We start from the raw sequence: 14487 nt of genomic DNA on the forward strand, positions 1-14487 counted from the left end.
AGACCTTTGGTCTCTTATGTATCTCCTCTCATATTGTTATTTAAATATTACTTATCAATAATATTAATTAGTGTAAATCAAAAAAAGTAAATATCTATTGAAAACCTTTGGTCTTATGTAACTCCTCTCACCTTTCATTATTATTTAAATGTTAGCCATAAATAATAATTATTAGAAAATGTATTAGATTAGATAGTAGTAAAACTTATGAACTTTAACAAATTGTCTTCCATTAAATAAAAAGAAAATATGAAATGTAAAGGGTAGAAATTTAAAATAGGAAAAAAAGGAAGTGAGAATGAAGTGACATTGGAAGTTATGGAGTCCCTTTGTTATTTTTTTCTTCTCCCAATTTTTTGCAAAGTTTCCTTTGTTCATAACACCCATCCTATAATTTGAAAAACATAATTAACTCATCAAAATAAAAAAAATAGAAAACCTTCCAAGTATCGAGAAGCAAAAGGTTCGAAAAAGGAGAAGGAGAAAACTTATTTTTATGTGCACTTATAGTAACATCGAAAATGTTCGTTCTTGATCGTTTCCTCTGATGAACATTGCAAGAGCAATATACTTGCGTTACTTTTTCTCTCAGTCCAGGTACTCCAGTTGTAGGTTAATAGGTTATCATGGAAGTTAATTATACAAATAGACAAAAAAATGATGATTTAACCCGAAAAAATACTGAAAAGAAAGAAGTTGTTACCCGAGGAACAACGAAGAAGTTCTTTCATCCGAATCTGTACAAAACTCTTGGATTTGTTGGACTTTATTATACATCTGTTAAAAAAACTACAGAATCAATTCTTTAAGGAAAAAACAGAAAAAAGATTTTGGTATGAAATTTACCTTTTCACAAATTAAGTAGCATACTGGAATGATCTGCATCCCTTCTAACACTGCTTATTCTTAAAATTCAAAATAAATAATGAAATATAGAAGAGAAAATAAAAATCCTATAACTTACTTGGATCAAATAAATAAAAGAAAGTAAAAAGCCAAAACTCATCTTGCTTCTAATTCTTTGTAGTGTCGAATATCTTGAAGAGATAAAGGATCCTGTTACCAGAAAAATGAAAAGAAAAAAAAAAGGAAAAAATTCATTAAAGGGAGGTGGGCGTAGGAAGAGTATATTAATGTGGGAAGAGTACATTAAGGTGTTATTAGGAGAATTAAAGTAGGTAGCTATTCATTTTTCAATTAAGGTGATAATACATATATGCATGATTGAAATATATGTAAAAAACATGAAAAAAAAATTGAATCAGTAGCAATAACAATACTAAGTAACATCTTATAAATACTCGTTGATAAAAGTTCGGAGAAGGCCACACATGGAGAAAAAAAATGCAAAATCTAGCAAATAAGAACAAAAAGAAAGTCAGTCTACATCCAAAAGAATTCACAAGAGTGTCTTCACGTATTTACTATTTACCAGTTGGCTCCACAGTATTCTTTGATTTTATAGCTTTGCAAACAAAATAATAACATGAAAGATGCTGCTAATATTATAATCTCGTGGATTTGTTGTTTGGCTTTTAGGCTTGTGAATCGTGATACATATATAAGCATAGATAGAGGAATATATATACAATCATGTCATTAACTTACACATTAAATTTTTGGAAGTTATGAATGTAAAAGGCATAAAAATATAAGAATATTAATACAAACAGATATTATGATAATGAATTTGAAAACTGATAGTCTTCATTTTCTTAAATGCCTTTCCCTTTAATTGAGCAATCAATGTAGACCGTTATTGGCTTTTTAATAGTGTGTTAATTTTGCAGCAAATATTTTGAGGGAAATATAAGAGAAAAAGGCCAAAAATTTGACTAAAAAGATAAATACCAACGATGGCCAAAGAGAGGTGCCGCCTCACTTTTCCATTGCCCACTTTTATATATATATATATATATATATATATATATATATATATATATATATATATATATATATATATATATATATATAGTCTTTATAACAACACTTCACTATAACATCCAAAAATATTCGGAACAAACGAGGTTGTTACATAGAGGTTTGACTGTATATTAAAAACACGAAAGCTCTTAGCGAAATGTCGTTCTTCGTTTTTGCCCTTTAAAAAATAAATTTCACACTAGACAATTAAATTATTTTTCTAAAATTTAGGACTTTGAAATCAATTAAAATTCTACATATTATATCTTTCGTAATTTGAAATTATATGTAATTAGGCCTAACTCACGCATGCTATGACTCAAAAAAAGATTTATTTTTTTTGGAGAAAAAGAAAACTTAAGTTTTAAAAGATAGCAATTTGCTTTGTTGACCAATAAAAGATATCATCATTTAATTATTTCCTAATTTTAATAGAAAATATATCCAACTTTAGACAAAATCAATTGTAAACAAAACGCCATTAAGTTTTTTTCCAATTATTAACAAATAATAACTTTCTACATTTTTGCTATAAATTTAACTATTTATTATAAAATATTAAATTAGCATTAGTCATTTATAGGCTTTAAATTGTCATTTATCATTTTTATGAGGTATAAGACAACATCTTCATTCCCAGAAGATTAAAAGAATTAATTTTTCAATTTATTTTATATAAAAAATCCAAATAAAATTATATATATATATATATATATATATATATATATATATATATATATATATATATATATATATATTTCATAAGATATTTTCATATAAGTACACATAATTCACAATAAGGTATCCGAGTACTTCTATGATCATGATTTCTTGTATCCGAATACTTCTAGGATCATGATTTCTTTCGCTTACTGGGATCGCCATTCGTCTTTTATCAAACTTACAGAAAACTCAAATATTTTTAAACAGAAATATTCAATTTAAAAAGGAAATTCTAACTTTTGTTATGGGAAACTTTATTTGATTACCAAACGAAATTAGGAACTTTATTATACCCCTTTTTATTTATATTTTTAATTGTAAAAATGATATGCTTTTACTTTGAACACAATTTAATTTCTTTTTAGAAAGTTCCAAGTTTATTTTTAGTTTCATATAAAAAAAGAACCATCCTTACTTCTTTATCAAATTATTTTTAATGTGAATTTATCAACGAAACTAAGAATATTATATAATTCAAACAACTATTTATGGATGTCCAAATTATTTTAAATGAATGTCCATATTATTTTAACGTTGACATTTTCTCTTAAGTCTTACCCTTCAATCATGTACTATTTCTTTAAAATAATATACATATATAATAATAAAATTATTTTACAGTAAATGGAATAATAGGTAAAACTAAAGCATATTCTTAGTTTGAAAATTAAAGTTAAGTTGAAAAAGATATTTGAAAACTACATTTAGACTTACTTTTTTAAGTTGTTTCCGAAAAAAAGTTTAAGAGTTATAGACAAAATGAAATGTTGTTGTAAGCATTGTTAATACAAATTAATACATTATACCTACTCTGCTTGGACTTAAACTAAAAATAAAATTCATTTATCAGAATTACTAGAAGGCATATGAGGACTTATGTAGCATAATGTTTATTTCTTTATAGAATTAGCTAGATAGAATCAATATTTATTATTTTTAGCAAATTATATTAGTTCATTTTTTTTATATAATTCAAGACGCTTTTCTTATTACTCATTTTTGTGATTTTTAAAAAAAAATTACTCATGACACGGGATACACGCGCAAAACGCGTACTCTAAGACTAGTATATAGAAGAATATAAAAGTGTATATTCATTCAACTCTTTTGTCACCTTAAAATTATGAGTATTATATTTACTTGACATTCTTCTCCAATATTTTTCTGAAGAAGGTAAATAGAATATATTGATCAAAGCTCCTGTTTTTGTAATAAAATTGCATGGTACGTAAATATTGGAAATAGTATTTCCCTTATATTGTAAAAAAAAAAAAATTGACTTCCCCTTTAGTAGGGAATCTTAGTAGCTTAATTGGATGACTATTTGAACTCTCATCTTGTTGGTGAGATCCAATCCTTGTAATTCCCTCTCCTATTTCTTCTTCCCTTATGTGTAATTAAAAAAAATCAACATTTCCTATTAGTAGGTGTATGAAAGAATATGTACGTCGAACCAAAAAGTTTTTGGACAATAGCTGGAATAATAATCTAGCTTCAAATCTAAGTTGGAGTACATAATTTTTGAAGGTTTCCTCGCTTGTTGTTTAATGCAAAAAACCAACAAAATATTACACTAAGAATGTTAAATCTGATCCTCAAATAAAATTTGCAGTTACCTTGGTTGTTTTAATCAACGAAAAATGGTCAAATATACCCTTGTACTTTCGAAAATGGTTTTAAAATATCTCTCGTTATACTATTGGGTTATATATACCCCTCCCGTCATACTTTGGAACAAATATACCCTTATTTTGGATGGAGTGTCACGTGGCAGCACCAGATAAAAACGACTCATTTCTTTTTTACCCGATCCGTTTTAAAATTCAGTTTTTTTAATTTTTTAAAGCATATATTTTGTAAGAACTAGAATTTTTTTGGTAAAAGCTGGAAAAAAAAAAGGAATTTGAAAATTTTATTTTTAAGTTTTTTCAGTTTTTTTTAAGTATTTTTTTTTTGTAATAACTGAAAAAAAAAGACTCTCCTAAAGCAGTGGACTACATATGCATTAGTTTAAAAAAAATGAAAATACTTTGCAAAATCTTTTTTATTTTCAGTTTTTACAAAAAAATATACTTTAAAAAACTGAAAAAACTGAAAAATATATATTTTTCAAATTTCTTTTCTTTTTCAGTTTTTACAAAAAAATATTCTTTTTAAAAATGCTTTAAAGTAAAAACTGAAAAATATATATTTTGTAAAAACTGAAGAAAAAAAAATTGCAAAATATATATTTTTCAGTTTTTTAAAGTATTATTTTTGTAAAAACTGGAAAAAAAAAAGATTTTGCAAAATGTTTTCACTTTTTTTAAAACTAATGCATATGTAGTCCACTGCTTTAGGAGAGTTTTTTTTCCAGTTTTTACAATTTGTTTTTTCAGTTTTTACAAAAAAAATAATTTTAAAAAACTGAAAAAACTTAAAAATATATATTTTGCAAATTCTTTTTTTTCTCTCCAGTTTTTACAAAAAAAATTCTAGTTTTTACAAAATATATGCTTTAAAAAAACTTAATTTTAAATCGGGTCGGGTGGTGGGTTTTTTAAACGGATCGGGTAAAAAAAAAAAAAAAAGGGTCGTTTTCATCTGATGCTGTCACATGACACTCCATCCAAAATAAGGGTATATTTGTTCCAAAGTATGACAGGAAGGGTATATATAACCCAATAGTATAACGACCATTTGCCGTTTAATCAATCAGCCATACCTTACTTCTAAATTAAACTAGTTGTAGTCTCCTATATGAATCCTCAGTGGCCACTCCGCTCTATTCTAGGGCTAATTTCATTCACTCATAATTAATCTCTTAAGACAAACTAAGAGTTCTCTATAACTACCTTTTATATATGGTTGTGAAGATAGTTATACACTATAAAGAAAGAACTAGAAAGATGGTCTGGGATGCTGAAGTTAGTCCACAGAAAGAAAGAAACAGAAAAGCACCTTAAGGCATTGAAGAAGCATATTAAAACTTAAGAAAATACAGTCAGAAGAATACGCAAAGAAAGTAGAAGGAATTAATAGAATCATTATTAGTGTGGCATAAATTCGAATCTTTCATATGACTAAAACGCACAGTGTTGGGAAAAATAATAATCCCGCTCAGAAATAATATTCACGAAAAATAATAATGACACAAGAGAGTAATAACGATACCAACTCTTTTAACGAGTACAATACCCGAGCGGAACAATATTACCACTATAATATTACAACTTAGTAGTGTCAAGAGACTACTATAATTTTGAAAGAAATAACACTATTTATTTAAAATACATCACTACAACATTACTGACACTCACTATGTATCTCACACATTACAATCTGTGGATTACTCTCTTTAACTTCTATTGCTTCTCTTTGTTTTGGTGTATTTTCAAATGAGGAGAAACTCCTCTATTTATAGCAAGAAATTCTTGTTCTAATAGTGGATATGATGTCGTGACAAATGCCATGAAATTTTGGTCCACAAATTTAGTATAGTGGATATGATGTCATGACAAATGTCATGAAAACTTGGTCCATAAATTTATTATAGTGGATATGATGCCATGACAAATGTCATGAAAATTTGTCCCCCTCTTGAAAAAGAAGCAAAATTAATGGCTATATTACACATGGGATGAACCCATCAAATCTCCCCCTTTATTTTGATTTTTCTTCTTCATTCCAAGTCTTGATCTCAATCTCTGAAAATCTTCAAGTTTGAGAGATTTTGTAAAAATATCCGCAACTTGATCATGAGACTCACATATTTGAGTTCTACCTCCTTCTTGGCAATGCATTCTCTGATGAAGTAATACCTTATATTTATATGGTATCTTCAATCATGATACACCGGATTCTTGGCAAGTACCTGTGCTAATTTGTTGTCAATACAAATCTCTATAGCTTCAATTTGTGGCAAATTGAGCTCCTTCAATAATCTTCTCAGCCAAATAGCATGACATGTACAAGATGTTGTTGCTATATATTCAGCTTCACAAGTCGAGAGAGTAACAATGAATTGTTTCTTTGAACTCCAAGAAATAACAGAATCACCCGAGAAAAACACAAAACCAGTTGTGCTTTTTCTATTATCAATATCTCCCGCATAATCACCATCACAAAATCCCATAAACTTGAAATCACTAGAAGAAGAATAAAATAACCCAAAGTCAATCGTACCTTTTAGGTAACGAAGAATTCTTCTAGTGACTTTCAAATGAGTGGAAGTAAGAGCTTCCATGAAGTGGCTTACTACTCCAACTGCAAAGAGTATATCTGGCTTGATACAAGTCAAGTACCTCAAACTTCCCACAAGACTTTTGAAAAATGTGGAATCCGCTTTTTCTCCTTCATCAAACTTGGACAATTTTGTCCCACTTTCCATTAGTGTGTTCACGGGGTTGCAATCGAGCATGTTGAACTTCTTCAATATCTCTTTGGGAAAATGGCCAAATATACCCCTCTACTTTCATATATTGTCTATATTTAACCTCCGTTATACTATCGGGCCAAATTTATCCCTACTGTTATACTATTGGGCCAAATTTACCGCTACAATCAGCAAACTTTTAAAAATACCCCTTGATCTGTTAAGTAATCCAAAATCTCCCAAATTCTTTTTATTTAAATCACTTATTGTTCTTCTTGCTCCATTATTTTTAAAAATTATTATTGATGTGAATACTAAAGTTACTAGACTATACAAATTATTCATATTTTTTTAAATTACCAATGCACCCATTTCTCTTCTTGTAATAAATGAAATTGATTTAGAATTTTATTTATTTTTAATCATATACACACATCGTAAAATTTAGTGGGTTTATTTATTGTATATTATATGTATCTAACCATCATGTATGTACATATATATTCAAATATATTTTATCATTGCATGGTTAGTATAGAGTCCGATCGACTAACTTAAGAGTGCACAATGTGTAGGTATTTAATTAAAGCAAAGTTGAATTAGACAATGTAAAGTCTTCGAGGACTTCAACTTCAATCACTAATATTTGCAAAATCTCCATACATTTGGTGCAACGAATTCATTAAAATTGGGATATTGTAAATACTTTTAGAATTTAGAAAAGCTACATAATTTAGATTTTTTAATTTACTATACTTTGTTTATTTAGTTGTATTATTTAATATATTTTTTTTCTAATTCAAAAAGGAGGTAAATGTCAATTATTTCAAAAATAGTGGACCAAGAAGATTAATAAGTGATTTAAATAAAAGAAATTTGGGAGATTTTGGATTACTTAACAAATCAAAGGATATTTTTAAAAGTTTACTGATTGTAGGGGTAAATTTGGCACGATAGTATAACAGTAGAGGAAAATTTGGCCCGATAGTATAACGGAGGTTAAATATAGACAATATATGAAAGTAGAGAGGTACATTTGGCCCTATTCCCTATCTCTTTTGTATAACTTTCTTGAGAGATAAAAAAATCCATCCTCCATCTGCTTCACTTTTAGGCTCAGGTAATATGACATGAGCCCTACGTCTGTCATCTCAAACTTACGGGACATATATTTCTTTAAAGCTTCAAACAAACTTGGGTTATTACCCGTGAAAATAAGATCATCAACATAAAGACAAACAAGTAATATATCTCCATTAGTATGAAATTAAAGGTAAAGAGCATATTCATGGAGACAACGAGTAAACCCATTGTCTTGAAAATACTTGTCGATGTAACTATTCCATGCTCGTGGGGCTTGCTTTAATCCACATAAAGTTTTCTTCAACCACAACACTTTATCTTCATGGTTTTTGACCACGAAGCCCAATGGTTGTTCAACATAGAGTTCTTCGTCAAGATATCCATTCAAGAAGGCTAACTTGACGTCTAGTTGATGGATCTTCCACTTCATTTGCGCCGCAAAAGAGATCAGCAAATGAATCATCTCCATGCGGGCAAAAGGTGCATAGAATTCTTCATAGTTAATGCCTTACCTTTTCTTGTAGCCTTTAGCCACAAGTCGTGCTTTGTGTCTCTCCACATCTCCATCAACATTCTTCTTTGTCTTGTATACCCATTTTACTCCAATTGCGCGATGACCCTTGGGAAGAGTTGTTAACTCCCAAGTGTTATTCTTCTCTATTGACTCGGTCTCCTCCTCCATGGCTTGTCTCCACCTTTTGTATGTAACAGCTTCATCAAAGTTCATTGGTTCACTATCAGCAAAGAGACAATATAAAAAATCAAAATTAGTAACTTCTTTCGTACCATCATAGAGCTCTTGAATGCTCCTTGTCCTTTGCGGTTGCTCATTTGAACTTTGTTGAGAAGAAGGAGATGCAACATTGATTGGAGAAGGAGGTGGAGTTGTATCCTGCACAAGTTCCACGGTCTCTGGTTCTTCTTCATCGCCAAAGTATGGAATATAATCATATGAAGTTTCTTCGTGAGCTTCCATATTCCATGCCAATTCTTTATCAAATTCAACTTCAAGACTCACCACTATCTTGCCGCTACTTGGGTTGTATAGCTTGTAGCCTTTTCACTACTAGAAATACAGACTTTTCCCACAGAATAATCGGAGGAAAATCTGTGTGATATTTCAATATTCCTATGACATTCCAGGGGAGATGCTCAGTGGGAATATGGTTGGTGGGAAAATAGTTTCTCAGGACATTCGTGGGTAATTCCCAGGGAGTTTTCCACTGAGTGCTTCACGAGAACTTGGTGAGGTCACATAGTGTATTTTTCCACGAACGTCATGGGAAAAGTAAGACAATATAATAAATTACTTTTCTTAAGTTTCCCACCGAATCTGTGGGGTGTATTAAAAATAATTTAGATATTTTTTTATTTTACACATGGAAGCAGTGGAAAATATTCTTAACATGGAAATAAACATATGAACATTCCCACGAAATTCAGTGTATTAAAATTCTAGAAAAAATATGCACAAAATTCCCACGGAGTCGGTGGAAAATCTGTAAAATATTTTCAGGCCAAATTTGTTTATAGAAATACACCACCAGCCAAACAGAAAGTACAACCAACAATACAAGACTAAATACAATTAATCATTCAAATACCAAATTCAACATGGAATCCAATTCATTTCATAAACAACACCTAATTCAATCCATTTCATAAACAATATCCAACTAAACAGAAAGTAGAATAAAAACTCAAAAAATACAGCATTTAATATTCAACATCCAGCTACCATCCAAGACAAACTAATATAAGAAACTAGTCCTTAGTTATCATCAGATGCTGGAGAACGGGGCACAGGACATACACCAGATTTCTAAGAGGGAGTTTATCTGAGACTTGAGACTTTTAACATCACCAGTGACAAGTATTCCATAGCTATCATCAATCGACTGATTTTGAATGAACTCCTCCAAGTTTCATTTGAAAGCATCCTATAAAAAAAATATAATTATTAAAGAAAATTTATGCAAGTAAGTATCTTCATTTCTCAATGAGACAAAGGCAAAGGGAGCTCTGTGGGTTCAGTTTGCTTAGAGGCGGAAAGTCTAGAAGAGGCCTAGAAGATTTTAAAGTGAAATACGCGGAAAGATAAAAAGTTTAGCAGTTTGGATGGACTTAATCATTTTAATATGTTTCAAAAATATTTAATATATGAAACTTACTCGCATATAGACAATGTATCAGTACTTCTAATGAGAAACAATTACTACACCATCTCTTTTCTAAAATTTAATACCCATAAGCCAACTAATAGGCACTACTAATATCTGCTCTCAATTAGATTCTATCATCTTCGACTTCTAAAGAACCAAACACCTATAAACAAAGAAAATCAAATGAAAATGTTAAGCTAAGACAAGAACTCAAATGATAAAATCATTATCAAATAGACATATTCAAGCACCTAATGAAATAAGCCATGAACTCATTAATTTCTCCTCTTTAATTCTGAAAAATATTAGTAACTATTCTTTTTTTTTTTTAATTCAATTAAAATCTTATTTTTAGATTACTGTGAACAAATCCAAACTCACCCTCATTCATGTACTATTAAAAGAATCTGAAAAACATTTCAAAAAGATATTCCAATATAAACTTAGACATTACTTTAGTAACTATATCATAAAAAATGTGGCATAATTCAAGGAAACTCTGGTTTGATAAGGTGTTTGTCAGCGGTCCTAGCAGGATTATACTTGCATTGTTAAATCTGTAGCTACTTTTAAATAAAGACTACATTATTTTACAGTTCTCAAGGAAGAAAATATTCCTCATTTTGACACAGGCAACTTAGAAATCTTTCTAATTTCTCCATGTTTGTGAAGAAAGCCTGTAAATACATAACACCAATCAATATAAAAAAAATAGATCTGAAAAATAGACCAAACTAACAAGAATAAACCTAACTCAATATTGTCTTTTAACAAATTCATTATTTCTAAGACAAAACAAATAAAGACTTAGGTATTATTAGATTATACATGCATACGAGAATAACAATAATTTTTTCAAACCTAGGGTTTGAAATAGCAAAAAATCCCTAAGTTTTGAAAAATCAAAATCGAAAAAGGAGTGGGTGAGAGAGAGAGAAAGAGAGAGAGAGAGAGAGAGAGAGAGACTTACCTGAAAATTGAGTGAGGTGAAGAATTCATCATTGGAGTGAAGAGATAGAAGGAGCAAACACGAAATAAACTAAGAGAAAACTAAAAGGTTATGTGAATAATAATAAAACTTTCCCACTACTTCCGTGGAAAATCTCTGTGGGAAAACTTTTTCATAAAGCACAAAAAATCAAAAATCAAAATGTTTCATTCATACAAAATCTGTGGGAATATTTGAAAATATTTTTTTAATTTTCCCACTGTTTTCCCTAAGAAATTTTTTTAGTTTTATATAATATTTTTTAATGACTTTTCCCACTGAATTAGAGGAAACTAAATTATGCGCATTTTTGCGCAAAAACGTTCCCACGGATAGTCAATGGGAAACATTATTGTTTATTCATGGAAAAGAAATTTCACTTTTCCCATTGAATTTCGGTGGGAATTGCCACTAACAATTTTTCCGTGGGAAAATGTTATGTTTCTAGTAGTGTTTGAACTCGTATCATAGCTAACAAACACATGCTTGACACTTCGATCGTCAAGCTTCACTCTCCCTTGACGTGGCACATGAGCATAGACTATGCTCCCAAAGATTCTCAAGTGCTTGACACTTGGCTTTATTCTACTCCATGCTTCTTGAGGGGTTTGATCTCTAACATTTCTTGTTAGAGACTTGTTGTTCAAATAAATTGCACAAGATACAGCTTATGCCCAAAATTCCTTGGGCATACTTTTAGCTTTTAACATACATCTAGCCATATTAAGAATTGTTCGATTCTTCATACATCTAGCCATATTAAGAATTGTTCGATTCTTTCTCTCTGCAACTCCATTTTGTTGGGGTGAATAAGGTACCGTTAGAGGACGACGAATTCCATGAGGCTGACAGAAGTCATTAAATTCTTTTGAAGTGAATTCGCCTCCTCTATCGGACCTTAAAGCTTTTATTTCATAGCCTCTTTCTTTCTCCATAAGTACTTTGAAAATTTTAAAAGTTGCAAAAGTTTCAGATTTTTGGTTCAAGAAATAAACCCAAGTCTTTCTACTAAAATCATCAATGAAAAGTAGAAAGTATTTACTTTTACCAAAGGAAGGTGGATTGATTGGTCCACACACATCAGTATGAACAAGCTGAAGCTGTTTAGTTGATCTTGACATGGCCTCCTTTGGAAAACTCCTCCTTGTATGTTTTCCAAGAAGACAAGCTTCGCACAATTTATTGGGATGGTTGATTGATGGTATCCCATGCACCATGTTCTTTTCTCCCATTGATTTGAGTGCTTCAAAAATTCAAGTGCCTAAATTGCATGTGCCAACACCATGATTCATCTTGCACATTAGTCTTCAAACAATTTGCATCAATTATTTTAAGATTCAGAGAAAATAATCTATTCTTTGTCATATGCACTTTAACAATTAGAATTTCACCTGAATCTCTAAGCCAAAGATACATATTTTTCATGTGGATGTCATATTCCTTTCAAGAAGTTGGTCCAAACTCAAAATATTGCCTTTTATTTTGGCACATAATAAACATCTTGAATTAGCTTGTGACTACCGTCTTTACAGGAGATCAGAATCGTACCTATCCCTTCGATTTGAATCTTTGAGGTATCTCCAAAGGACACATTACCTCTCACCGTTTTATTGATCTCCACAAACTTCTCTTTGCATCTACACATATGATTGCTTGCTCCATTGTCCAAATACCACGAGCTGCAATCATCCATGTCTTCTTTTTTGAGTGCCATCAACAACGTTGACTCATATTCTTCTTTCTTGTCGTCAACAAGGTTAACTTTTTTTTCAACATTGCTACGACACTCCCAAGAGTAATGGTCAAATTTATGATAATTATAACACTCAATTTTTGATTTGTCATACCTTTGTCCATTATTTTCTTGGTAGTAGCCACATCCTCTTCCTCCTCTTTGTCCACGGCCACGACCTCTGAATGTTTGGTGGATTTTAACTTCATTGTCGAAGTTATTACCATTATTTCTTCCTCTCCCATGACAGCCACGGCTTCGTGCTCGTACGTTTTCTCGATAGCTCTTTTCACCTCCATAATCCTTAAAGGATGCCTGAGTTTTAAGAAGTTGCTCCAGTGGCACTTCTTGTTTTCTTTTGATCTTTTCTTCGTAGGCCTGTAAAGAACCCTCCGATTGCTCTACCAGCATAGAGTCTAAATCTTTAAACCCCTCAATAGCACATACCACAAATCAAATTTAGATGTTAAAGTGCGAAGGATCTTTTCTACCACACTGACATCTTCTATGTCCTCCCCGTATCTTCTTAATTGATTTACAATAACCTTCACTTTTGAACAATAATCCGAAATGCATTCAGATTCTTTCATTTTTAAAACTTCAAAGTTAGCCCTTAGAGTTTGAAGTTTTACCTTCCTTACCTTGTCAAATTCTTGAAGAGAAATTTGTAAAATCTCTCACCCTTCCTTTGAGGTGGTAACATCTGCCACCTTCTCAAACATGACATCATCAAAATATTAGTGGATGAGCGTGAGGGCTTGTTGATCCTTCTTCCTTGTCTTTGCCAAGACATCTTTTTCATTTTGAGGCAGAGCTTCCTCATTATTGGATTTTGCATACCATCTATCTACAATTTTTCACACATCCTGGGAGCCAAGAATGACTTTCATACGTAGACACCATTTCTCATAATTATCTTTTGTGAGACGGGGGTACTGAAAAAATAGTATACCATTATTTACCATGGCTCTGATACCACATTGTTGGGAAAAATAATAATCCCGCCCAGAAATAATATCCACGAAAAATAATCACTATAAAAAAATTGGTAAATTGTGGCGATTTATTTATGGGGATCATAAAAAACTCCCACTATATGTTTGTTTTGTGTCGTTTGAGCCACCCCCCACAAAATAGTTCTTATTGTGGCGGTTTAAATATGGGGATCGTAAAAGACCCCCACTATATATTCAATTCGTGGCGTTTGTTCCCACCTCCTCAATTTTTTTTCTTATTATGGCGGTTTCTTTGTGAAGCTTTTTGATAACCTCCACAAATATATCAATTCCAGGTGTTTGAGAAATTGTTGCAATTCGATACAAGTTAACAATTATTAACTCATGAAAATTTTTAGTTATTTTTTTCACCTTATTTCTTTAAAATTAAATCAAATTACATATTTTAGTTAAAACTTTGCGAATTAATGCAATTTACATCAGTATCTATACCTTCTAGTTTGTAATCTTTTTCTGCTCACTTTCTTTAACTACAAAAAGAAAGGTTTTCCATTATTTCTCTATGT

General features: G+C 30.6%; 1 protein-coding gene across 1 annotated transcript; it reads right to left on the bottom strand.

Moving 5' to 3' along the window:
• Nucleotides 1–1002: 1002 nt before the first annotated feature.
• LOC138905244 (secreted RxLR effector protein 161-like) lies at nt 1003–7015 on the bottom strand. Its single transcript, XM_070193749.1, has 2 exons — nt 6500–7015; nt 1003–1056 (listed from the first exon to the last, which is right to left on the bottom strand). The coding sequence occupies exons 1-2, from the start codon at nt 7013–7015 to the stop codon at nt 1003–1005; spliced, it is 570 nt and encodes a 189-aa protein (XP_070049850.1).
• Nucleotides 7016–14487: the final 7472 nt, after the last annotated feature.

Source organism: Nicotiana tomentosiformis, chromosome 2 (assembly GCF_000390325.3).
Source record: "Nicotiana tomentosiformis chromosome 2, ASM39032v3, whole genome shotgun sequence".
NCBI lineage: Eukaryota > Viridiplantae > Streptophyta > Magnoliopsida > Solanales > Solanaceae > Nicotiana > Nicotiana tomentosiformis.

What these genes read in the sequence shown, in the direction of transcription:
- LOC138905244 (XM_070193749.1), bottom strand. Translation starts at nt 7,015, where the DNA reads ATGGAAAGTGGGACAAAATTGTCCAAGTTTGATGAAGGAGAAAAAGCG. An exon ending in TTGACAACAAATTAGCACAG is followed by an intron (nt 1,057 to 6,499) that starts GTACTTGCCAAG and finishes TTCTGGTAACAG; the next exon opens with GATCCTTTATCTCTTCAAGA.